Source organism: Ochotona curzoniae, unplaced genomic scaffold (genome assembly GCF_017591425.1).
Source record: "Ochotona curzoniae isolate NIBS_2020 unplaced genomic scaffold, NIBS_Ocur_1.0 patch341, whole genome shotgun sequence".
NCBI lineage: Eukaryota > Metazoa > Chordata > Mammalia > Lagomorpha > Ochotonidae > Ochotona > Ochotona curzoniae.
Window position 1 is genome coordinate 567824 of NW_024466908.1, and position 23618 is coordinate 591441.

Sequence of the window (23618 nt, forward strand, 5' to 3'; positions counted from 1 at the left end):
ACTGCAATGGCTGGAGCTGAGCTGACCTGAAGCCAGGAGCCAGGAGCCTCTTCTGGGTCTCCTACACGGGTGCAGGGTCCCAGGGCTTTGGACCTTCCTTGAGTGCTTTCCCAGGCCACAAGCAGAGAGTTGGATGGGAAGCAGGACTGCCAGGACTAGAATCAGAGCCCAGTTGGGATCCCGGTACGTGCAAGGTAAGGACTTTAGCCACTAGGCTACTGCACCAGGCCCAAATAAAATTTTTTATTTTAAAAAGATTCTATTTTGCTATCCTCACCTTCTAGGCTTCCTAAAAATGAATCATTACAGATTGATAAACTGAAATATCTGAGGTAGACAGTCAAGTTTTTTATCCTTCATTGCAAAAAATTTGTCTAGTATGCCCAAAATGTCAGCAGGGAATAGGAATATGCTTCATAAAGGCTAGCTGATGCAATATTGGAAAATGAACTTGACCAGCTGGGACAGCATAAAGACCTGGAAAGTTAAACTTACCAGACAGGGTCTCCCACTTGGTGTTCTCCTTTTCTTCCTTTTGCAGATCATGAAAGAGCAATATGTCCTTAGAGAGAAGGTCCTGGCATAAGATCTCACAATAGAGGGGGTTGCTAAAGCACCTGCGGAGAAGGTAGCTGCAGAGAGGTAAGCGGGGAATTGCTGACTAAAAATGCCCATTTCAGGGGAGCCAAGCATAAGGGTACTTCATACTGAGGGATCTTTTGTTGAACACAGCTCTGGATGATACACACCAACACATGCAAGCAGCACAAAATGTAAAGAAAAATAATGATTTCTAATTGGCTTTGAAATTCATTTTGGAAGTAACTTTTCTTCTATAGTTGTTAAAAAGAACTAACACCCTCTTGCTTAGGAGTTGGATACATAAAACCAACATATTAAACAAGTAATCCAAGGCCTAACTGTCTTTAGGAAGCCTGAGTGGATGGTCGACAGAGGTAGTTCTTTACTGGTCTGCAAGGGGACTATCTCCCTTAAAGCTGATCTGAAGTCTCGTCATGGTTACTCCGCCATTTCCCTTCCCAGACTCTGCCGAGACCTGAGCCTTCTCACTTATCAGCATTACGGTACTGGCTCGGCCCTTAATGAGCTGCCCAGCTCATCCTACTCACTCACCTCTGCAACTCTTGCGGGATGCTCACCACCCCCAGTTCCCAACATGCTAGTCTCAACAGCGAGGTTGCCGCCAACTTCGAAATGGGCACAAGAGCAGCTTGAGGGCTCTGCAGGAAATTCTGGGCCCCGACACACAGGGTGTAGGTAGTGGTCAATGTCATCACCATCAGGATGGGCACCCTGGAGAGCAATGCTCCCAAGAATGCCCAGGAAGCTGCATCTATATACATGGCCTCGTCAATCAGGAAAAGAAGTGGCATTTTCCTCACTGCCTGGAAATAATAGCAAATAAACAATAATAATCTCTGATTAGAAATGAAGTCTCCTGGTTTTCAAACCTCTCTTACATTTCACATCAGCAATTTAATAAAATGTCAACATAGGCTGGGATTTTTAGAGTAACATGTATCCTAAATCCAGGTATTATTTCACATTACAAATATAAACAACAGCCTTGGTAAGCTAATTCCTAAAGAAATATACTGAGTTTTTCTTGAACATAAAATGACTGAAAATTTAAAGAAGTCATCAAAATATTCTCCAACTCAAAATTGGAACATTCCAATATTTCATTTTGGCTAAGGCTTCACCCTGTGTGCGAACTCACAATACACACTAAAAGAGCAATTTCCAAACTGGGTTGCACATCACATCTCCTGGAGTGCTTGCCATCACTACCAATTATCAGGACTCACTTTTGTGGACTTTAAAAATATATTCACTATTTCTCCACATTTCCCATTCCTACTTCCCTTCCCACTGCCTCAGGTGACCATTCAAATGTGTTTCTTACAGTTTTTTATTTGTGTAGAGTTATTATAATGTGCATTGTTGCTTCACCAATTAAATTGCTCTTATATAAATGCTATTATATTATAGATCTCGTTATTTCTCTTTCATTCAGGACTACTTTGAGATCACACCGTATGGCTATGTTTTCATTTACTCTCATTTCTAACATCTGCCATTACATTACATGTTCGTTCATGTGTCCAGGCCAATTCTTAAGAGGCTTTCCTGAACAGACACTGCGGGGAGTAGTCTTATAGCTAGGACTGGAGCTGCTGCATTTAGTAAATGTTTTCATCAGAATTTGACTAGTTACATTTAATCAACTTTCCAGAATGGGTTTATCAATCTCTGGTTAGATTTTTATTCTGCAACCCTGAGTTAGAGCATAAGACCGTACTTAGAAACCATTGTTTTAAATTACGTTACTAAAATTTCATTACAGAACAGGATGAAGAAAGAACTAAGACCTTTTCATGCATGCTGTGCTACACTGTTGGATTCATCCAACATTGAAGGCAGATTCAAATAATGAAAATATCAACAAATATGTGAAGAAATTTCTAAATCAAGATGTGATGTGAATGAGTTAAAATGGGTATAAGCCATCCCTACATATTAGAAGTTGATGGTATGTAGAAAATTACCCACCTTCCGAAGTACTTGAATAAAACATGATTTCACCTTCTTTTGTCTGGCCAAATCATCCATGTGCGAAACTTTGAAGGATATGGGAAACTGAGCAGGAAAATTATTATATATTAGCATTCCAATAGACACCCTAATAAAAACATTCAGTTCCTCCAAAGGGAACAGAAAATGATTCTATTTCTACTAAATGGGCTTTCTGATGATTGTGTATAGTTGCACAGGCCAATCTGACCTCACCATGTAATTTAGAGGGTAGGACAAAGTTCTTGGAAGTTAGAGACAGAAATCTTATCTCCTGTCCATATCAAATTGTAATGAAGCAGTAAATGAAGTTTTGGTGTAGGAAGGTCACTTTGGGAAGCCCTAGTACCCCAATAATGCCAAGTATACCAAGAATGGATGCATACATGAGTCCTGTCAGAATGAAATACAATAGATATTGTATAATGTTATTTCCTGTGCTAGAATAAGGCACATGAGCTACCATGGATTTGACAGCCAAAGTAAGGTTCCTGTTGGACATGTTGGCAAGGGTTAGCCCCCAAGCCGAGGCCTATCTTAAGAGAGGGCTATGCTAAGGGATTGGACAGATGTTAGTGTTTCCTATTTTCCACTAAATTTAATACTCTGAAGGCTGGGGAGATAAGGAGAAAATACAAGGATGCATAAATGTAACTGCGGATCAGTTAGCTGGTGTGCTATGTGAGATCCCATAAACCCTAGACCTTGCAGGCTTTTGATTCAGATGACAGTTGAAGCAATAAATTCTGTGGCTAGGGAATAGGAAGGTAGGGCTAAAGACTGAAAAACTGCAACTGATGCTAGAACACATGGATAGAATTTCTGACGATGCATTACTGGTGAGAATCAATATTCTTAGTATTTTAAAACTTACCACACACTTTCTTATAAACTATATCTCCTTTAGAATTCACATAAAAACATTATGAGGTAATCATTTCAAGATAACTGAAGTTAAAAGGTCTGTACCAGAACCAGCAACTGTGAAACAAGCAAGTATGAACTGCCAAGTGTAAGTCAGTCTTAGATTCCACTTTCTCAAAAATGAGAAATCTTGGGCTTAGGCATCAAAGGGATTTGAAATCTCAATTCTACCATTACTAAATATGTGTTCCTAGAACACACATATGCACACACACGCAATCTGTGAAAACAAGTAATAAGTTGGTTGATTTTGGGGCAAAATTTGAAAACCATGAATAGTTTTTCCATAATACACATTTCCACAAACTTTTTGTAAATCTGCTTGTTTTCACACCCAAATAAACATGTACGGCCTATAAGTATTCAGACAGACAACACTACAGTATAACTGTTACCACCTTCATTACCTTCACAAAGAAGAGGTCGTTGAAAAGGCAGTGAAGTGGCTCCTGCACTATCCCATGCAGCTGTTTGTGCAGACACTCTTGCCGGTAGTAGGCTGGGCATGTATCGATCTCAAAGAAGATGGCCATGAGGGTCTGGATGGCATAGAAGTACTGCTTGGAATCTGCTTCCTTCAGCTTCAATGGCAACACCCTGGTGAATGTCACTTGGTCACCGGGAGTTCCCCCACCCACACACAGGTTGCTCCTCTACCAGTCTGAGTGCACTCAATTTACTGACACAGAATTTCACCAGCAAGGGAAAGAAACACCCCAAAGAGCAGGCTCTGACAATGTCAGAAAGCAGGAGTCTTTACCTGTACCCTTCCTTCTGGGCCAGAAAGTTTATTTCAGCCAATAGCTGACTTTTCCCACAGCCTTTTCCACCTTCATACAGAACCGCTTGTCCCTTCTTCTGGTGCAAACACCCCTGATGGGCCACTTTAAAGGCTTCTAGTTCTTTCTCTCGATCTGCAAAGAGACCAGAGGAACCCAAAGCTCCCATGCTTTTGGCAGACACTGTTTATCTGAAATAATTTGGCAAAGCTAATTCTCAGAATGTTTCCTTTCACCCCTACAGAAAGTCTGGCAGAATCCCATGTCCATGGGGCTTTGTAGATCTTTCTAAAAAGCCAATTATAGACTAAACAAACACAAGTAGGTCTTCAAAGTTTGTTCCAGAGCCTGTGTGATAATATCCAAACAATTAGACATGGGAATTACAATACTTCAGTTGTTGTAAAACTATCTATAATAATTTAATCTTCAAAGTCTGACACTGCTGAAAGAGAATAAATTAATAAATTCATATGAAAAAGAACACTCACCTAGCAAAGGGTGACTTTTATTTCTCTCTCTGGGTAAATGTCTCTTCCCAAACATTCTGGGGGAGAAAGGATGTTGGAATATGGTTAGCAGAAATAGACTCAGGAAACAACTGTCCTCCTAAGCAAGTATTTTCAGGTAACTGAAAATGCAGAGTTCTGTATAAAAGGGTATTTTCTCTTCCTCTGGGAGAGCTCTAAGAGGAGACACTTATTCAAAGTCACCTTTTTTTTTTTTAAAAAAAAGCATATTTCTTATGTTTATTTATTTGAAAGGCAAAATGAGAGGCAGACACAAATCTTTTATCTGCTGGTTTATGCCCCAAATGTCCACAACAGCCAAGGCTGGGCTAGGTTAAGGCTCAGAACTCAATCAGGGTCTCCCATAAGAAAGGCAGGGATCCAAGTACTCCTGCCTCCCTTCTACTACCTCCCAGAGTGAGCATTAGCAGGAAGGTAGACCAGAAGCAGTGGTGGATCTTGAACCTGGGCACTCCAAAATGTATTATGGGAGTCCAAAGCAGTAGTTTGACCTGTTGCACCACAAGGAACTTTTTAAAAGTAAAAACTGTAAGGAGAAAGGGAATATTATTTTTTTCCAGGCTCATGGAAATAAATTGCAAAGCATTTAAAGGAAATGGGTGGGTGACTTACTGCTACTGTTTTGCTATCAGAGAGGAAGAAGTTGACTGAGGAACTAGCTAAGGATCTCAGACAATTCTCTTCTTACATGTCTTATTCCAGCAGGCCAGAATTAACAGCATGTTTCTAATTTCACACAATGAAAAATTCATTCCTATGTTTTCTGTATAAGAGGAATGAATGAACCATCACAAACCAATACTTACACACATCTGCTGTGGCCAAGATACTCATACATCGTTCCTGGATTGGAGATATTTTTCATTATTTTCTCTGGGAGTTTCTTGAAGTTGTAAGCAGGTAGCATGGACCTCAGATATGTTACCTCATCACAGGACACCAACCCTGGGTAAGCGGTTACCATCCTAGCCACAAGGCTCACCTTTGGGCCAATAACTGTGTCAGGGCGATAGTAACACAAAAAGGGTGAGATTTTTTTTTATTATTATTACTTCTCTACCTTCATCTCTTAAGTCCAACGTCAATTCTACCTGTATATTCATGTCTGGCCACTGCTCCAACCACACCACAGAATACTGGTCCATTGGTGATACTGATGGAAACAAGCCTGGGGAACAGAAAAGTAACAATGGGCAGATACAGTCAGAAGCCTCCGCATCAGGCATTAGATCTCTGCCAACCCTCAAATCCAGAAATCTGGCTTAGGAGCTCAGAATGGAGAAGGCTAGAGATTGCTGTCATTCTACAGCACAAGACTGGTATATAGTTCTTACTATTAGAGAAAAACAAAGGAACAGAACGGCACCCCACTTCAGGAATTTTAGTTGGGATATTATTATTAAGAAAAGATTTTTAAAATCTTCTGTCAATGATGGCCTAAAGCCTTGGGACCCTGCACCCATGTGGGATACAGGAAAAGAAGTTCCTGGCTCCTGTCTTCGGGTCGGCACAGCACCGGCCTTTCTGGCCACTTGGGGAGTGAATCATCAGGCGGAAAATCTTCCTCTCTGTCTCTCCTCCTCTCTGTACATCTGCCTTTCCAATAAAACAAATAAATCTAAAAAAAGAAATCTTCTGTCAGTTTTTTAAATCTCTGTATATCTGCCTATCCAATATCCAATAGGCAGATATACAGAGAGAAGAGATACAGAAAGATTTTCCATTTGCTGGTTCACTCCCCAAGTGGCCACATCAGCCAGAGCTAAGCTGACCTGAAACCAGGAGCCAGGAGCTTCTTCTGGGTCTCCCATGTGGGTGCAGGGTCCCAGGGTTTTGGGCCGTCCTCAACTGCTTTCCCAGGCCACAGACAGGGAGTTGGATAGTAAGTGGAGCAACCAGGACATGAACCAGCGCCCATACCAGATCCCGGTGGATGTAAGGCAAGATTTAACCACTAGGCTACTGCACCAGGCCCTTATCAGATGTTTCTTATGTTCAAATTATTACCTCATCTGATCCTTTAAGAGGTACTCAAGAGCAAATCTACATGGTGAGTAAGGCAAATATTTTTATACCATTTGAGAAAAAGAAAAAAACTAAAGGAGTTAATTAACTTTCCCAGAAATATATAGCAGAAGCAAACAGTAAAGTTAGAATGAGACTCCAGGTCTCCTGACCACTAGACAAACTTTTGAAAAATCATTTATTTGAGAGTTATAGATAGACAGATCTCATCTGCTGGCCAATATTCACAATGGCTGGAGCTGGGCTGAGCAGAAGCAGGGATTCAGTCTATATTCCCTCTTTCTTTTAAAAATCTTTTCCAGGGCCCGACGTGGTGGCACAAGTGGTTAAGGTCCTCGCCTTGCACGCCCGGGAGCCCATATGGGCGCCGGTTCTAATCCCGGCTGCCCCGCTTCCCATCCAGCTCCCTGCCTGTGGCCTGGGAAAGCAGTCGAGGACGGCCCAAAGCTTTGGGACCCTGCACCCGTGTGGGAGACCCGGAAGAAGTTCCTGGATCCTGGCTTTGGATCGGCATAGCATCGGCTGTTGCGCTCACTTGGGGAGTGAATCATTGGACGGAAGATCTTCCTCTCTGTCTCTCCTCTCTGTATATCCACCTTTCCAATAAAAAAAATAATAAAAAAAAATCTTAAAAAAATAAAAAATAAATAAAAATCTTGTCCACTGATGAAAATATCCATTATTCTATAAATGTAGTAATATATACATTCTGTTACTAAAAAACCAGGAGCTGAGATAATGACACTGAACTCCCTATATCTCAAAATTATCCTAGAGACAGACTCAGGGATGTCAAGTTTCTTCCAAAGGGTTAAAAAGAAAATATTTCTCAGAACAGAAAATGTTCAAGATGAATAAGGTCCTGGGTAGGATGTGAACTGCAGCTTTGGGTATTGCTTTTGCTGTTGTTTAGTAGAGAGCATGAACAACACGATGTGCCAATGAAGTCACGCAGGCACCATTTTGCAAACATGCTCCTCAAAAAATTAGTTCCTTTGGATGTTACAGGCATTCCTGGAGAAAAGCACTGGGATCACATAAGTTTGTTAAATGCCAAGTAAAACTAAATGCAATAAATTTCTCTACCATTATGACTTCTCAGAACCTTGGATATGTTAATGGATGCCAGGAACTTCCAGGAAAGAAATAGAGTTTGCATCACGTCCCAGTCCTATTTTTGTGAGTACAGTAAGGAATGAGTGTCCTAACAAACACACTTGGAGAAAGCCTGATTCAATTACTACTTTTGAGGAAAAAAACACTGGCCTTGACATTTCACTTTCATACTCTGACATTATCACACTACTTAGTTTACTAGTGTTACAATTCTGGGTCTTAGTTCTGTTAAATTAAGGAAGTCAGATTAATGAACTCAAATATTCCAAATAGTTGCTAACATCGATTGCATTCTAAAGTAAGTAATATCAAAATGATCAGTAATTACAGTGAAGTCACAGAAGGTAATTTTAAGGGCATAGTAAAATAGTCTCTAAAGGCCAAAGAAATGACTTCTGCATTCAAGAATCAGGGCCAATAGCAGGATCTTTGAGGGTCACAGGTAAATGCAAAATTCAAGAGCAGAATGGACAACTCTAACTGGAGGGGTTGGCCCATCATATTTATACTGAAGATAAGACTGGGGGAGAGGGGCCCAGCATGATAGCTTAGTGGCTAAAGATCCCATATGGGCACTGGTTCATGTCCCGGCCTCTCCACTGCCCTTCTAGCTCCCTGCTTGTGACATGGGAAAGCAGATGAAGACAGTCCAAAGCCTTAGGACCCTGCATCACGTGGGAAATCCGAAAGAAGCTCCTGGCTCCTGGCTTCAGATTGGCTCAGCTCCAGTCATTGTAGCCACTTGGGGAGTGAACCAGTGGATGAAAGATCTTTCTCTCTGTATCCCTTCTCTTTGTAAATCTTCCTTTCAATTAATTAAAAAAAAACCAGACAAATCTAAAAAACTAAAAAGAGTGTGAGAGAGGTTGTAGAACTATACGCAAATCCTAGAAATCTGTAAAACATGTCAATATGATAGTCCTTGGACTAACAGTTTTACCATCGATTAAGCAACTATAATATCTTTCCTCTAATAAAGTAAAGAGTTGCATCAGACAATCTCTAAAAAAAGTTCCAGTATGTGTATTTTATATCTCCACATTAAAAGTACACATGATACTTTGGGAGGTCTATCTGCATTTTCTAAGAGGTAGCTGCGGGTTAATGACACAACCCAAAATTTGAAATCTGAAGATTTGAATTTCATTACCAGCTCTAGTTTATTCACTTGCCAGTAACTTTTCCTCTGTGGCCCTTGTTTTCTCATATGTAAAAGAGGGATGAAAACTTTCCTACTGGTAGCATACTCTAAAATGTTCCACAAATATTAAAGCACTATGTATATGCAGGATACTATTTTTACAATGTTGAGTAAGGGATGGCAAACAAATTAATGTTTGAATCAATGTTAACACTGGAATAACATTTTTAAATTCCATCAGCATTAAAAACATACATACACACTCACACAAGGCAGGTGTTTGACCTATTGGTTAAAAAATATTGTTTCGGATGTTCACATCTCCTATTGAAGTGCCTGGGTTCAATCTTGGTTTTGCTCCTAGCTCTATTTCCTGCTTGTGCACATCTTGGGATACAGAGGTAATGATCAGAGTAGCTGGGTCCCTGCCACCGACATGAGAGGTTTGGGTTTCGGTTAGTTCCTAGATCCTGGCTTCAGCTTGGTCTTGCCCTAACTGCTATAAGCGTCTGTGGGGATGATTCACAGATGGGAGGAAATCTTCCTCTACCACCGCTTTTTCTTTCTAAGATTTATTTTTATTGGAAAGTTAGATTTACAGAGAGAAACAGAAATAGAAAGATCTACCCACTGGTTCACTCCCCAAGTAGCTGCAATGGCTGGAGCTGAGCTGATCCAAAACCAGGAACCAGGAAACTCTTCTGGGTCTCCCACATGGGTGCAGGATCCCAAGGCTTTGGGCCATCCTCCACTGCTTTGCCAAGCCACAAACAGGGAGCTGGAAGGGAAGTGGAACAGCCAGGACAGGAACTGACATCCATATGGGATCCCAGTGTGTTAGAAAAGGATTTATCCATTGAGCCATTGCATTGGGCCTATCATCAACCTTTCAAGTAAAATGAATAAACACAAATTTAAAAGTCATTTGAAAAATTCCAACCAACTTTGTCATGACACAACTGGTGAGAGAATGTAATTTCCTATTCCTTTATTAGGAATAGTTTTTATAGGCAGCGGTGGTGAAGGGTGAGCATGGATGGAAAACCGATTCAGTGTGAAATCCAGAAAAAGCAAAGGTTCCGGGAAAGATGGAGAGTGAACCAGTTACGGTCCTTTCCAATTTGGTCATAACCCCACAACTTCTCTCTTTCCTCTTGTGGACTAGCAGCCTCTCCACATGCAAGTATGTTGTTTGCGTTATATTAATGTACATGTCTGCTGTTCCTTGGCTGTATTCCTCAGTCCTGCTCCATTAGATGACACCTATCTTTATTTTCCCTCCCTATCCAGGATACACTTTTAATCCAGATTGCTTAATAGATCCTCTTTGCTGACTACTCAGTTTTCTCTCCCCTGTAGGCAAATTCTGCCCCACTTTCCTCCTCACTTGGTCTCATTAAGATTCTCCCAGCAGAAGCTGAAGATGCGGAAGGAGCTGTCCAGGGCTTGTGCACACTCATCTGGATTCTTATGCCCAGGAAGGCCGAAAACACAGAGGAACATGCAGCCCTGAGAGAGATAACGAAGAAAGAAAAGTTTACTTGGGGAGGGAACATAGCTTTCCTCAACTAAACCAACTCTTCTGAATGAAGCCAGATTCTATTCTGACTGGTCTGCTGCTGGAAAGAGAGAATTTTACATGATTCATGAAATGGGGTACAGCAAGGCGAACACTAAAAAAAAGAACTTTAGAGGGGAGGTGTTTGGCCTCATAGTGAAGGTGACACTCGGGGCACCTGCATCTCAGTCTGTTCTTGAGTCCAACTTCCCGCTAATGTGCACCCTGAGGGCATCAGATGATGGCTCAAGTTGCTATGCCCAAGCTACCCACATGGGAGAAATGGACAGTGTTCCTGGCTGCTGGCTCTAACCTAGTCTCAGCTATTCCAAGCATTAGGGATATAAATCAGTGGAAGTGTATTCTTTTTCAAAGGAAAAAACACATGGAAAAATGAAATTAAAAAATAATTTAAAAGAACATCTTAATTTAGCTAACTATTCAAAGAAATGACATTTAAAGAAAAAACTGGTATCAAGAACTTTTCAAAAATTTTTTGTATATATCTTTAGCTAAATCTATCTACTCACATTTTCTTCACTTGCCACTGTCAAATATCACGATGTTGCTCTTTCCCTAGTGCCTCAATTATCTGAGAAAAGCATGACTGCATTTAGTTTATTAATAGAGCCAAACACTCCTTATTCCTTCACAAGAATTTTCCAAAAAGAACTGAATAGAAAATGATATAGAAAATAACCCTAAGTAAGCCTGGAAATTAAATGAACTAAGATACTCCATCTCTATCAGTTGAAGCTTTAATGTAGTATAGTTTGCTACAAAATAAGAAGTTAAAAATCTGACTTATGCTTGTACTATGCAGGAAACAAGCTAGTCATGCATAACTTGTTATTTAGTCTGCACTCATTCTCTAATACTGATGGGTCGAGTCTCTTTGAACTTACTTTCTCAAACATAAAGATGCGGCTCAGCTGGCCACCTGCTTTCTCAATAACTGTGGAGATATATAAGGCAGCCTCCTGGATAAGACGACACAAATGCAATATCCACGCTGTCTTGTGGAACTCTACGCTGATCAAAACTGTAGTTACGGTACGTAATTCAGATACATATTCCATTGGTTGGCCTTCATCAATCTATAAAGACACAATGCATTATTCTGACAGTATCTTCAACTTCCCAGCATTATGCTAAGGCATTTTAATTGTGTATTTCATAATAACACTTATGTGTCATTTTCAAGAGGCATAGACCAGTAAATCTAGAATTTAAAATAACTTTAATCCTATTTCACTCATAAATTTTGCCAAAATTTGTAACAGTACAATATATATCCAATTCCTTTAGTCATTTTACTAGTGGATTTATGTATATTCATATATTCACAATCAGTACATATTTACCAAGAACATACTGTACACCTTGTTACAGTGGATTAAGATCCAGGAAGAATAACTGAAAAATGAGTTTGGCTTTTATTTTCTAGGACTGATAAATCTAAAGATAATGACACATTCATTATAGCAGTTATATTGGTGCAAATGGGAAGCCAGAGATGAACTGGATCAATACAAAACATATCTACATATAAATGTACACCTGTTCACACATAGTCTACATGACTCATGAACTGGGACTTCACCTTCTTCAAAAGGTTTGTCATGATGTGTTTTCGCAGTGTTTGTTCAAGTGTGGAGTCTGGATCCAATTCCAGGGCAGTTCTTAGAGTCTCTGAAGAAAGAAAAACAAAATGTCTCTGGCTATGTGGAAAATTAATCTTGAAAATCTGGGGCTTAGGTAGAAATTTCAAAATAACTTACCAGCACTTGTACGGTAGTGTGGCAGATAATTGAGGCACTTGTCAAAGTGTTCATCAAAATCAAATCGGTCAATGATGTGCAAATCTCTTAACTACAGAAGAGAAAACTGCTCAATTCTATGCCCACCCATCAACCTGATCACCTGGTCGCTTAACAGGGGATGAGGAAGCTGGGCACAGAAAAGGAGACTAGTCTCATGTTTACCCTCTGTCTTTCCAATCTCACTGTTTTGATTCAGTTCATTTCCTAGAGAATCCCCTACCTTCCAAAACAGGCAATATGTGACTGCCACTAGGAGGCACTTTCCAGAAGTGCAGTGGGTGGGGTCAGCCTCCTACCTTCACAGCTTCATCTTCCCTCATGATTTCCACTTCAAACATGTACTGTTCACAGAGCTTCCAGCAGTTCCACGACAGGACGATCTCATTTGCCTGAGCTAAACGCTGAGCTAACTGGACATCATCTACATCCCGCCCAATCACCAAGAGGTATTGCCGTTGCTCATCTCCAACAATAACCTGGGAAATCCGACCTGCTGACAGACCTACACACAGAAAAAGGAGTCAAGCGGAGAAAAGAACGACTCAGTAGGAAAATTACGCAAAGGGAGAGATGTGGAATCCCCACATGGCTTTATGCATGTGAAGACACAGTCATAGAAACTAAAATGAAATGGGAAGGAGGATGAGAATACTGAACACACACCATCAGTGAGCTGTGGGACAGCTATATGTAGCTTAATAAATGTGTCCTTGCAGAGCAGAAAAATTCTTTAAAGAAAAATAGTATACCATTTTAAAAATCTGAAACAAGAACAACAAAAACAAAATTGTACATACCTAGAGCCTATGAGTTCTAAGCACAAATAAAATTATGCTAATGCGTATCATGACCAAATTACTGAAAGCCAGTGCTAGAGAAAATATAAGCAATTGTGATAAAGGGAAGCAAAAATTATACCCAAAGAAGCAAAAACACGGAGATTTTTTGTTAAAAATACCGCAAGCTACAAGAACGTGGAACAACAGTTTTAATACACGAGAAAGTCTGTTAACTGAAATTGTATACTCAAACATTTCCAAAGTAGATGTGAAATAAAGGCTTTCCCAGACATTACAAGTGTAAAACTAACATCTTCAATAAGTTTGTGCTGTTAAGAAATGGTCAATGTGTGATGGACTGGTGGCTAAAGTCCTTGCCTTGCAAGCGCCAGGATCCCATGTGGGATTCCATGTTTTTGTCCCAGCAGCCCTGCTTCCCATCCAGTTCACTGCTTGCGGCCAAGGAAAGCAGTCAAGGACAGCCCAAGGCTTGCGACCCTGCACCCACATGGGAGACTTGGAAGAAGCTCCTGGCTTCGGATCGGCTCAGCTCCAGCCATTGTGGTCACTTGGGGAGTAAATCAGTGGATGGAAGATCTTCCTGTCTCTCCTTCTCTCTGTATCTGACTTTCCAATAAAAATAAGTAACTTTCTTAAAAAATAAAATTAAAAAATGTTCAAAGAAGATCTTTAGATAACAAGAGCTGATAAGGACAAAGAAAAACTGGACCCCTCATACAGTGCTATTGGAAATGCAAAACAGTACACACTTTGGAAGACTGATTTCTTAAACAGTTAAACACACCATCTGACTCAGTCTTCTATGTGTTGGTATTTACTCAAGCGAAATGAAAGCATACATCTATACAAAGAATTGTACACAGATATCACAATAGTTTTATTTGTAATAAAAATGACAACCTTAATGCCCATCAGTAAAAGTGAATGAACAAACTGTAATATGATCAAATAAAATACTACTCAGCAATAAAAAGCAATATACTATTGATAAACACCACAAATTGGTGAATCCCAAAGAACTTATAGTAAAATTAGCCAAAAAATACAACTGGATGATTCTACTTATGTAACATTCTTTTAAAAAATTTCAGTATAACTTCTCTAAACAGAAAGAAAATTGGTGGTTGCTTGGGAATAGGAGAGGTGATTGGAGGCAGAAAGGATGTACAAACGAATATAAATAAGAAAACTCTTGTGCCTGATGTGTTCTTTAGCTTTATCGTGATGAGTTTCAAAAACATGCAAATACTTCTATGTACAGTATCAATCACTCCTCAATAAACCAAAAACAAAAGAAAAAAGAGGCAGAATTCTCCCTCCACACACACCAACAGGAGAGCACAGATGCCATATAATACCATTGTTCACTGCTGCTTTTGACTCCTGTAAAGAAGTCTTTTCTCTTGAGCTTCTCTAGTCTTGATTTTGTCACTGGTGAAACTGGCCTCTGGGAGCAGCTTTTTAATTTTATTATACTGGATTGTATTTCTGATTATGTTACAGAATAACATATTTCAAAATGTAAACACAGGGGTTTGGTGTTGTGACATTGTGGGTGAAGACCCTGTCTGAAATAACTAAACCCCAAACTGGAGTGCAGGGGTTCAAGTCCTGGGTCCTCTTGCACTTTTAGCTTCACGTTAAAGCACACCTACAGGGGCAGCATGTAATGGTCCAAGTACTCCCACCCCCATCACCCATAGGGGGAGACACAGACAGAGCTCCAGGCTTCAACCTGGCCCAGTCCGGGATGTGCCAGGCATTTGAGAAATTAACCAGAAAGCAAGATCTGTCACTCTGCCATTCATAAATAAATAGAAAAACCCTAAAATACATAAATAACATACATAAAACATCTTCCACTGTAGGCCAGGCATGGTAATAGCTTAGTGGCTAAATCCTCACCTTGCATGCCTGGAATCCCATATGGGTTCCAGTTCTAATCCTGGCTGCTCCACTTCCCTTCCAGTTCCCTGCTTGTGGCCTGAGAAAGCAGTAGAGGACAGCCCAAATAGGACCCTGCATCCCTGTGGGAGACTGGGAAGAAGCTCCTGGCTCCTGGCTTCAGATTGGCACAGCTCTGGCTGAAATATATGCCAAAATGTATGTATTGCTTTGTCCACTTACCATTTACTTATACCCTTCACCAATTTTTCACAGAATGTTAGTCTTTTCCTGATTTCTTGGCTCTGTTAATATAGTAGAGGAATTCACCATTTGTCTGTATGAAGTGTATTTTTCCTTGGTTTGTCATTTATATTTTTAAATCTTACAGGCATTTTTTCCTCTCTAATTAAATCACTCTTTTAGGAGCTACTACCTATTTTTAGCTGCAGGTCCTGGCCTTCTCTGGTATGGTAGATCCCAAATTTCTCTTGTATCTCCAGACTGCACTTTGCCACCAGGGTAATGATGTCACTCAGTTGATTCTGTTTTACCGTCCAGAGTGCCAGGAGCACATTTCCTGCAGGACAGAGTGACAGGGGTGAAATATCTAGAGTCAGCTGATCAAAGGCAAAACTCCCAATAATGAACAAGACTCAATATACTAGCAGAGGGGGATAGGTACTACCAAAGAGGTTAAAAAATACAGGTTCAAGTTCAAATCTAATTTTACGGCTGATTTTATGAAATTTAGATGAGGGGCCCGGTGCCGTGGCCTAGCAGCTAAAGTCCTCGCCAGAACACACCAGGATCCCATATGGGCTCCAGTTCTAATCCCGACAGCTCCACTTCCCATCCAGCTCCCTGCTGGTGGCCTGGGAAAGCAGTCGAGGAAGGCCCAAAACTTTGGGATCCTGCACCCAGGTGGGAAACTCAGGAGAGGTTCCTGGTTCCTAGCTTCAGATCAGCGCAGCCCTGGCTGTTGTGGACATTTGGGGAGTGAATCATCGGACAGAAGATCTTCCTCTCTGTCTCTCCTCCTCTCACATATCTCACTTTGTAAATAAAATAAAATAAATTTTTAAAAAAAATTTTAGGGCCCAGCGTGGTGGCGCAAGTGGTTAAGTCCTCACCTTGCACGCCCGGGATCCCATATGGGCGCCGGTTCTAATCCCGGCAGCCCTGCTTCCCTTCCAGCTCCCTGCCTGTGGCCCGGGAAAGCAGTCGAGGACGGCCCAAAGCTTTGGGACCCTGTACCCGTGTGGGAAACCCGAAAGAGTCTCCTGGTTTTGGATCGGCATAGCATCAGCCATTGCGCTCACTTGGGGAGTGAATCATCGGACAGAAGATCTTCCTCTCTGTCTCTCCTCTCTGTATATCCGCCTTTCCAATAAAAAAATAATAAAAATAAATCTTTAAAAAAAATTTTAGATGAGAAGGTGGGTCAATACTAGGCCATATAGTTGTTAACGATCCTAAGATCTTTCCAGATAGAAAAATATTTTTCTCTTACGTTGTCTACCTGTTGCTATTAATGACTTGGTTTCTCATCAATCTGCTCAAGCATAATTTATAAAAAAGCAAAAGAAGAGGGGTCAGTGTTACGGTGCAGCAAGTTAAATCTCGTCTATAGCACAAGCATCCCACATGAAGATTGGGTCAAGTTCTGGCTGTTGCACTTTCAATTCAGCTCCCTGCTAATGAACTGGAACGCAGTGGAGAATGGCTCAAGTGCCTGGGCCCTTCACCCACGTGGGAGACAGAGAAGCAGCTCGTGGCTGCTTACTGGTCCAGTTCTAGCCACTGCAGCCATTTGAGGAGTGAATCAGAAGACGGAAGATCTCTGTCTCCCCTTCTTTCTGTTAACTCTGCCCTTTTTTAAAATAAAACATAATTATAAAAATTATAAAATATAATTTATAGCTACTTATTTTCTTGGCATTTGATTTAAATGAAATTTAAAGCACACAAGAGTTTAACATGGGCAAAAATTCCCAATTACATTGGGAGATCCTCTGAGGCCGACATTGGGTCTCCCTCACCTTGGTACCCATGGGGCCCAGCACCTATTAAATAATCAAGACATGATAAACAAAGATGGCAAATCCTACCTAAGTACAGTCTCCCTATTCACAGTCCCTTAAGTACTCAGAAAACTGAAAATACCTGTGATATTTAGGATATCCCCTCCGAAACAGAGTACATCTGAAATCAAGTAAAGAAGAGAGAACAAAGTAAAAATCAGATCAGTTTGGTCATTCCATGCCTCAGGCTCCTTCCTCCTCCCCAGATCCACCTGGACCTATGACATCTCTCACATGGAGGTGCTTCTGCTGCCTTGACAGACTCCCTATCACTGGTACTAGGTGTCTGCTCCCTTTATCACTTTCTCAAGGACTTTACCATCACCTTAATCTTCAGTGTACTAATGATTCCTGTCAATATGCTGAAAAAGAAAAATCAAAATTTAAAAAGCCTAGGCTTGGTTTTACTTTCTGATTAGTTCCATTTTTCTACTACCTCCATAGCAAAACATAAGCAAAAGAAATCCTCAACATAATTGGTTAAATATACTTTTCTCATCATCTTCCATTCATTTTTTAAAAATTTATTTATTTTTATTACAGAGTCAGATTTACAGAGAGAAGAGACAGAGAGGAAGATCTTCCATCTGATGTGACTGCAATGGCCGGTGCTGTGCTAGTCCGAAGCCAGGAGCCAAGAACATCCTCCAGGTCTCCCATGTGGGTGCAGGATCCCAAGGCTTTGGGCTGTCCTGACTGCTTTCCCAGGCCACCAGCAGGGAGCTGGATGGGAAGTGGAGCTGCCGGGATTAGAACTGGAGCCCATATGGGATCCTGGTGTGTTCTGGCGAGGACTTTAGCTGCTAGGCCACTGCACCGGGTCCCATTCATTCCTTAAAAATTGTTTTCTCAAGGCCAGCTTAAACTACCGCCTGCAATGCCAGTTAATCTGACTGAAAACCCAGCTGCTCCACTTCAGATGCAGCTCCCTGCTAAAGCATGCCTGGGAAGGCAGCAGACATGGCCCTGCATCCATGAGATAACAGCTGCAGCTCCTGGCTCCTGGCTTGGCCTGGACCAGCCCTGACCATTACAGCCATCTGCAGAGTGAACCAGCAGGTGGAACATCTATCTATCCATCCCTCTTTCTGTACATCTGACTTGCAAATAAGTAAATCTTTTTAAAAATATATTTTTTTCTACAGTCTTTTTAGTCCACTGCCATCTGACCTTTATTCTCAACCAAATTCACTAAAACTATCAGGGTCATTTCTACGGTGTTCATCATGCTAAATTCAGCATTTTTTCTGAACATAATGTACTTGACAGCTACTATTTTCAACCTAGCTAGCTGCAGCCTTCCTCTAAAAATACTACTTTCCTTTTGTCTTTAAGAAAATACTGGGGGAAGGGCAGTGTGGTAACCTAGCGGCTAAAGTCCTTGCTTACATACACCCGGGAACCCATATGGCTGCAGCTTGTGTCCTGGCGGCCCCACTTCCCATCCAGCTCCCTGCTTGTGGCCTGGGAAAATTGAGGACAGCCCAAAGCCTTGGGACCCTGCACCCACATGGGGGACCCAGCAGAGGCTCTTGGCTTCAGATAGGCTCAGTTCTGGCCATTGCAGCTGTTTGGGGAATGAATTATTGGATGGAAGATCTTCCCTCTGTCTCTCCTTCCTATGTATCTGACTTTCTAATAAAAATAAAAAGATCTTAAAACAAACAAACCAACAAACAAACAATATTGGGCCCTGGGAATTGGCTCAACAGGTCAATTCTCCATCTCCACCCATATGGATGCCAATTTGTGTTCCATTCAGCTCCCTGCTTATGCCTTGGCAAGCAGTGGAGGATGCTGATAAGCCTTGGGCTCCTTTCCCCATGTAGGAGACCAGGAAGAAGCTCCTGGTTTCAGATTGGCGCAACTCAGGCTGCTGCGGTCATCTGGGGAGTGAACTAGTGAATAGAACAGAGTTCTTCTCTCCTCTCTGTAAAATCTGTCTTTCTAGTAAAAATAAACAAATCCTAAAAAAAAAAAAAAAAAATCTTACTTGATTGGCTGCTTTGCAGTTCCCTTTTCCCAGTTTTCCATCCCTAGAAACAATCTTCCCCTGGAGAACCTCAAGCTACAGCCTAAGGTTCTCTTGCTTTATTAATTTTCTTTCCACAGAAACTCAATCAAATTTTAAGTGCCATTTTTATGCTGTCAACTCACATTTTCAGCTCTAACAGAGATCTGTTCTTTGAGCTCCAGTCTTAATTACAGCAACTAACTTGTCTTCCCCACTTGAATGACTTGCTGGCATCCCAAACTGAATACATTTAGAACTGTAACCTCGATTTATTATTTTTTTCCTCAAAGCTCAATCTTCTTGATCTTGGCAGGTGACACCATCATTCATTCACTTATGAAAGCCAAAACTACAAATCCCCTTTCTCACCACTTCCCACTGAAATTCAACCCATCAGTAACTCATATCGGTTCAATCTGCAAAAAACATTCTTGCAAGTTATTCCATCCCCACAGAGTACCGCTGCTGTATCCAGGCCAATAGTCTTCAGTCTTAACTGCACAGTGGAACTGCTAGTGAATCTTAAAGAAAATACTACTTCTGGACACATTCCAAGAGATTCTGCTTTAATTGATTTGGCGTGAAGCCTAGGCAACAAGAATAAGCTCTGCAGATGGTTACTGCATGTGTAGTTGAGGTTGAGAACTACTCCCCTAGACCCCATTACCATCACCTCGCGAGCAGGTTCCAATGCCTTTTCGTTTCCATCCTTTAACAGTCACTCTCCACCAGCTCCCTATAACCCAACCTCCGCAAGACAGCCAAAGCAAGCTTCAATACACACACACCATAGCCTGTTCCTTCCCTGCCAGGACCTCCCCATAGCTTCCCTTTGGGTCAAAATGTATCCTTCAAACTCCATGCTATAGGCTTCAGAGCTTGATGGTCTGACAGCAGCTGCTTTCTTCCAACCTTACCTTCCTGCTGGCTGCACTCGGGCCACACTGGTCCTCCCTCAGCTCTTAGAACAGGCAAGCCTTCTCCAGTCTCAGAACTGGCGCATCTAGTCTTCTTCACATGCTCTTCCTAAGGCGCAACCCTCATCCCCTGCACCTCTGTTTAAGTATCACCTCTTCTGAGGAGCATCCTATGACTACTGTCTCACATAGAAAACCCTCACCCTATTATGATCTTAAAAAATACCTTGCAGTTTAAGAGAATGTATAAGCTATACTGATTTTATCTGTCTTTCCCATTAAAACATAAACACTTCAAAGACAGGTGGTGAGTCTGACAATGCCCCTGTGTTTCTAGTTCCATATTATAAGATATGCACAATATACATTTCGTAACTGTGGTGTCACCCAAATCTGATGACAAAGGGAATCGTCTATGCTTGTTCTGCAGGGTTAAAGAGGGGAGATGCCACCAAAGTAATGATTCTTTGAATGGTAAACATATTTGTATGGACCCGATCAGTAAAAAAAAAAAAAGAATGCTGAGTGCTGATTAAATGCCATGCTGGTCAAGCCAAACTAAAAGGCTCCTGTGTGGGTTTCTGCCTCCCTGTCCCTACACAGAGCATGTACAGTGCAGGCACTCAAAACACACTAATAGAGCACACAAAGACGATTTTGCCTCCTTAGATAAATATGCAAATTATTTATTATATTATATATGTGCATATAAATATAATACACACACATTCTAGTCCTAGAAGGACTAAATCCAGGAACAGAGAGTCAAACTGCAGTAACAAAATGGAAAGCCCTGTGGTATCGATTATATATACATGTTATGCATATTTCTGTTTGAAGACACCACTTGGGGAACATTGTATTTTTAAAGAAACTACAAACCTGATAACGAAATCTAGGTTTTTCTCTGCCTTCTCAGGCAGCAGGATGTGAGACCGAAGGGTGTGGGGCAGGGAAAGGCAGACACAAGCTGAAATGGAGCTTGCCATCTTGGGCAACTAAAGGCCCTTAAGGCTCTAGCTAACTCCTGAGTACACACTTTCAAGCCCCCCACCCCCCGGGTCTTCTTATTGTACCAACCACCAGGAGCCCAGCACCTCCTTGCTCCCCTTGCTGTGGTCACTCACGCTCCACGATGTCACTAATGTAGTAACTGAAGATGTGGGCCAGTTTGTCTATGTCATGCTCCAACTGGCAGGTGAGGCTTAGCCTGTCCATCAAAGCTGTAAACCCTGACCGACAGAGCAAAGGTTATCATTAGAGCTGCAAATCCCGAATGCCAGCCCCATCCGTCAGCATGAAAAACACATCCTTTCCGATCAATTCCTTTATGCACAGAGTGGCCATTACCTACTAGGGGCTGGGGCTTCTGCTAACGTGTCTGGAGCCACCCTCTGCCTCCCGGGGATGCGGACGGCGAAGAGAATCCCCTTTTAAAGAAAGCCTGCTTCCCCATTCCTCCGACCCGCTAAATTACAGGATTTGCTCCAACAGGGTTAGAGAAAAACATGGATGGGGGAAGGAATTCTAGATTAAGGGGTTACCCATGTTCCTATCCATGACACTTGGAGAACAAACTACACAAATAGTAAACGAATGTCTGTACGTGGCTGCTAGGTTGCTAACGCCAACCATGGGCACAAACGTTCGGACTCAAACAATGACTTAAAAGGATGCATTAACTCCCACGAAGAGGCGGAACCAGGACTGGAAACCGCTCACACCCGGGCTTGAAGCCCGCCGCGTGGTGTCAGGAAAAGACTCGTTTCCCTCCTCGGGAATTTCCATTTCATCAAGTCCAGATGCGCTCAGGGGTCCGCGGCCGGTGCAGCTCAGCAGGTGTCTCCGCTACGGCACGCGCCCGGAGCCGTACCCCGCCGGGGAACCGTCGCGGCCTCAGGCAGCTGCGGCCCAACCGCCCCCGGGGACGGAGGCTCCTCCCTGGGGCCTCACCCGTCACGTGGACGCCGAGGAGGACACCCTGCGCAGTGGCGAGCTCGGGTTTCGATCCCCACGGCTTCCTGAACACCACCAGGTCGGGAAGCAGCGCCGCCAAGCGGGCCTCCACAGGCCACAGAGGCGGCGCCACCTCCCGCCCGCCGGTGGTCATGGCGGCGGCGGCCGCACTGCCCACGGAGCCACCGGAAGCCCAGGCGCTTCGCACGGCAGCCAATCCGCACCGGCGGCACTAGCGGCGTCCTCCCGCCAGCCAATCCGCACAGACTTCCTTGAAGCACTCCCAAAGGAGTGCGGCCGGGGCGACACGCCCTTTCACGCTCTGGGTTTCCGGGTAAGGGGCGGGACGCCGGGCGGGCGAGAACAGCCTGTTAGGTTTTTAATTTTAATATATTTATTTTGAATTATGTGGTACAATTTCGTATAGGCTGGGAATCCCGCCCCCCAGCCTGTCCGTTCTAATCCTCCTGAACGTAAATAAAGCGGGCCATTCGGGATAGTCTTTCCCTCCAAAACGGGTTATGTCTGGACTTAAGAGCAAGTATACCCGGCATAAATCTAACAATTAAGTTCGGGATTTTTTTTTAAGGCAGGACGAACAAGCTTATCCAAAACTCTAGTCCCGTTGATTTTTAGCAACTTTCTCTCTACTCATCTGCCAATACAGGATAACTTCATCTCGTTTCCTAGGCTATAAGCATGGTCATCAGCCAGCAATGTTTTTGTTCTGTTGTCTGAATTTAAAATTTTGCAAAAGGACTATTTTCACTAAAACACTGAGTCAAGGCCATTTGTGTGTGTGTGTGATCAGGAAAGGGCCAATTTTACTCCTAGAATTACGAGTAAAAAGTGCTCAGCCCAAACGTGATGGGAGATCCTCAGGAGAGACCTGAAGGGAAGCTGAAGCCGAGAGGTTTGTCTGCACACTGCAGCCGGATGCTGTCCAACGCACACTTCACTGTCAGCAAAGCTTAGAGTCGAGGGGCTGCAGCCTTCTCCAAAGCCAAGTCAGTTTTGTTTTTTTTTTTTTTTACAAATTTATTTTTAAAAATAACAATTGCAATGACATTAATATCCAATCCCCAGTATTCCCCCTGAGGCTGAGCGGGGTGAGGAGGGGAACCTAGATAGGTATGTCCCAAAGGAAAACGAAGACATTATCATCAGGCACCCTGTAGCAGGAAAACGCTATTGGTTCAGTGGTACAGTCACTGATATGGTTAATGTACCAATGTGATTAAAAACACACAGTTATCCTGCAAAGAGAGCACTCAAAAAGTGACACGACAATGCAGGAAGCCAATCATTCATCCAATCACCTGCCATCTGTGATGTCATCACTACAGTTCCAAGGACAAATGAGAAAAAGAACTAGTAACAAGGAATCCAAACATGAGCCCCTTTGGCTCTACGGGTGTGCTATGAACATGTTCCATTGACTACAATAAACAAATGACACTTCAAACAAAATT

The 23618-nt window shown here is 42.3% G+C and overlaps 1 protein-coding gene across 1 annotated transcript; it reads right to left on the bottom strand.

The window, feature by feature from the left end:
* Positions 1 to 608: 608 nt before the first annotated feature.
* On the bottom strand, positions 609 to 21978 carry LOC121167167 (adenylate cyclase type 10-like). Its single transcript, XM_040996554.1, has 16 exons — positions 21915 to 21978; positions 21318 to 21422; positions 17178 to 17241; positions 15612 to 15811; positions 12788 to 12993; positions 12450 to 12540; positions 12272 to 12360; positions 11574 to 11765; positions 10498 to 10619; positions 5920 to 5996; positions 5635 to 5824; positions 4790 to 4845; positions 4280 to 4433; positions 3927 to 4116; positions 2575 to 2661; positions 609 to 632 (listed from the first exon to the last, which is right to left on the bottom strand). Exons 1-16 carry the CDS (start codon positions 21976 to 21978, stop codon positions 609 to 611), a joined length of 1911 nt encoding a protein of 636 aa, XP_040852488.1.
* Between the last annotated feature and the right edge of the window lie 1640 nt (positions 21979 to 23618).

Bases quoted from the DNA above. Each gene is read 5' to 3' on its own strand.
- LOC121167167 (XM_040996554.1), bottom strand. From the start codon at position 21,978: ATGGAAATTCCCGAGGAGGGAAACGAGTCTTTTCCTGACACCACGCGG. The intron at 4,434-4,789 runs GTGAGTGTTCTT...GTCTCTTTGCAG, and splicing joins TAAAAGTCACCCTTTGCTAG to ATCGAGAGAAAGAACTAGAA. The intron at 2,662-3,926 runs GTAATGAAGGTG...TTTCCTGCTCAG, and splicing joins ACGACCTCTTCTTTGTGAAG to TTTCCCATATCCTTCAAAGT.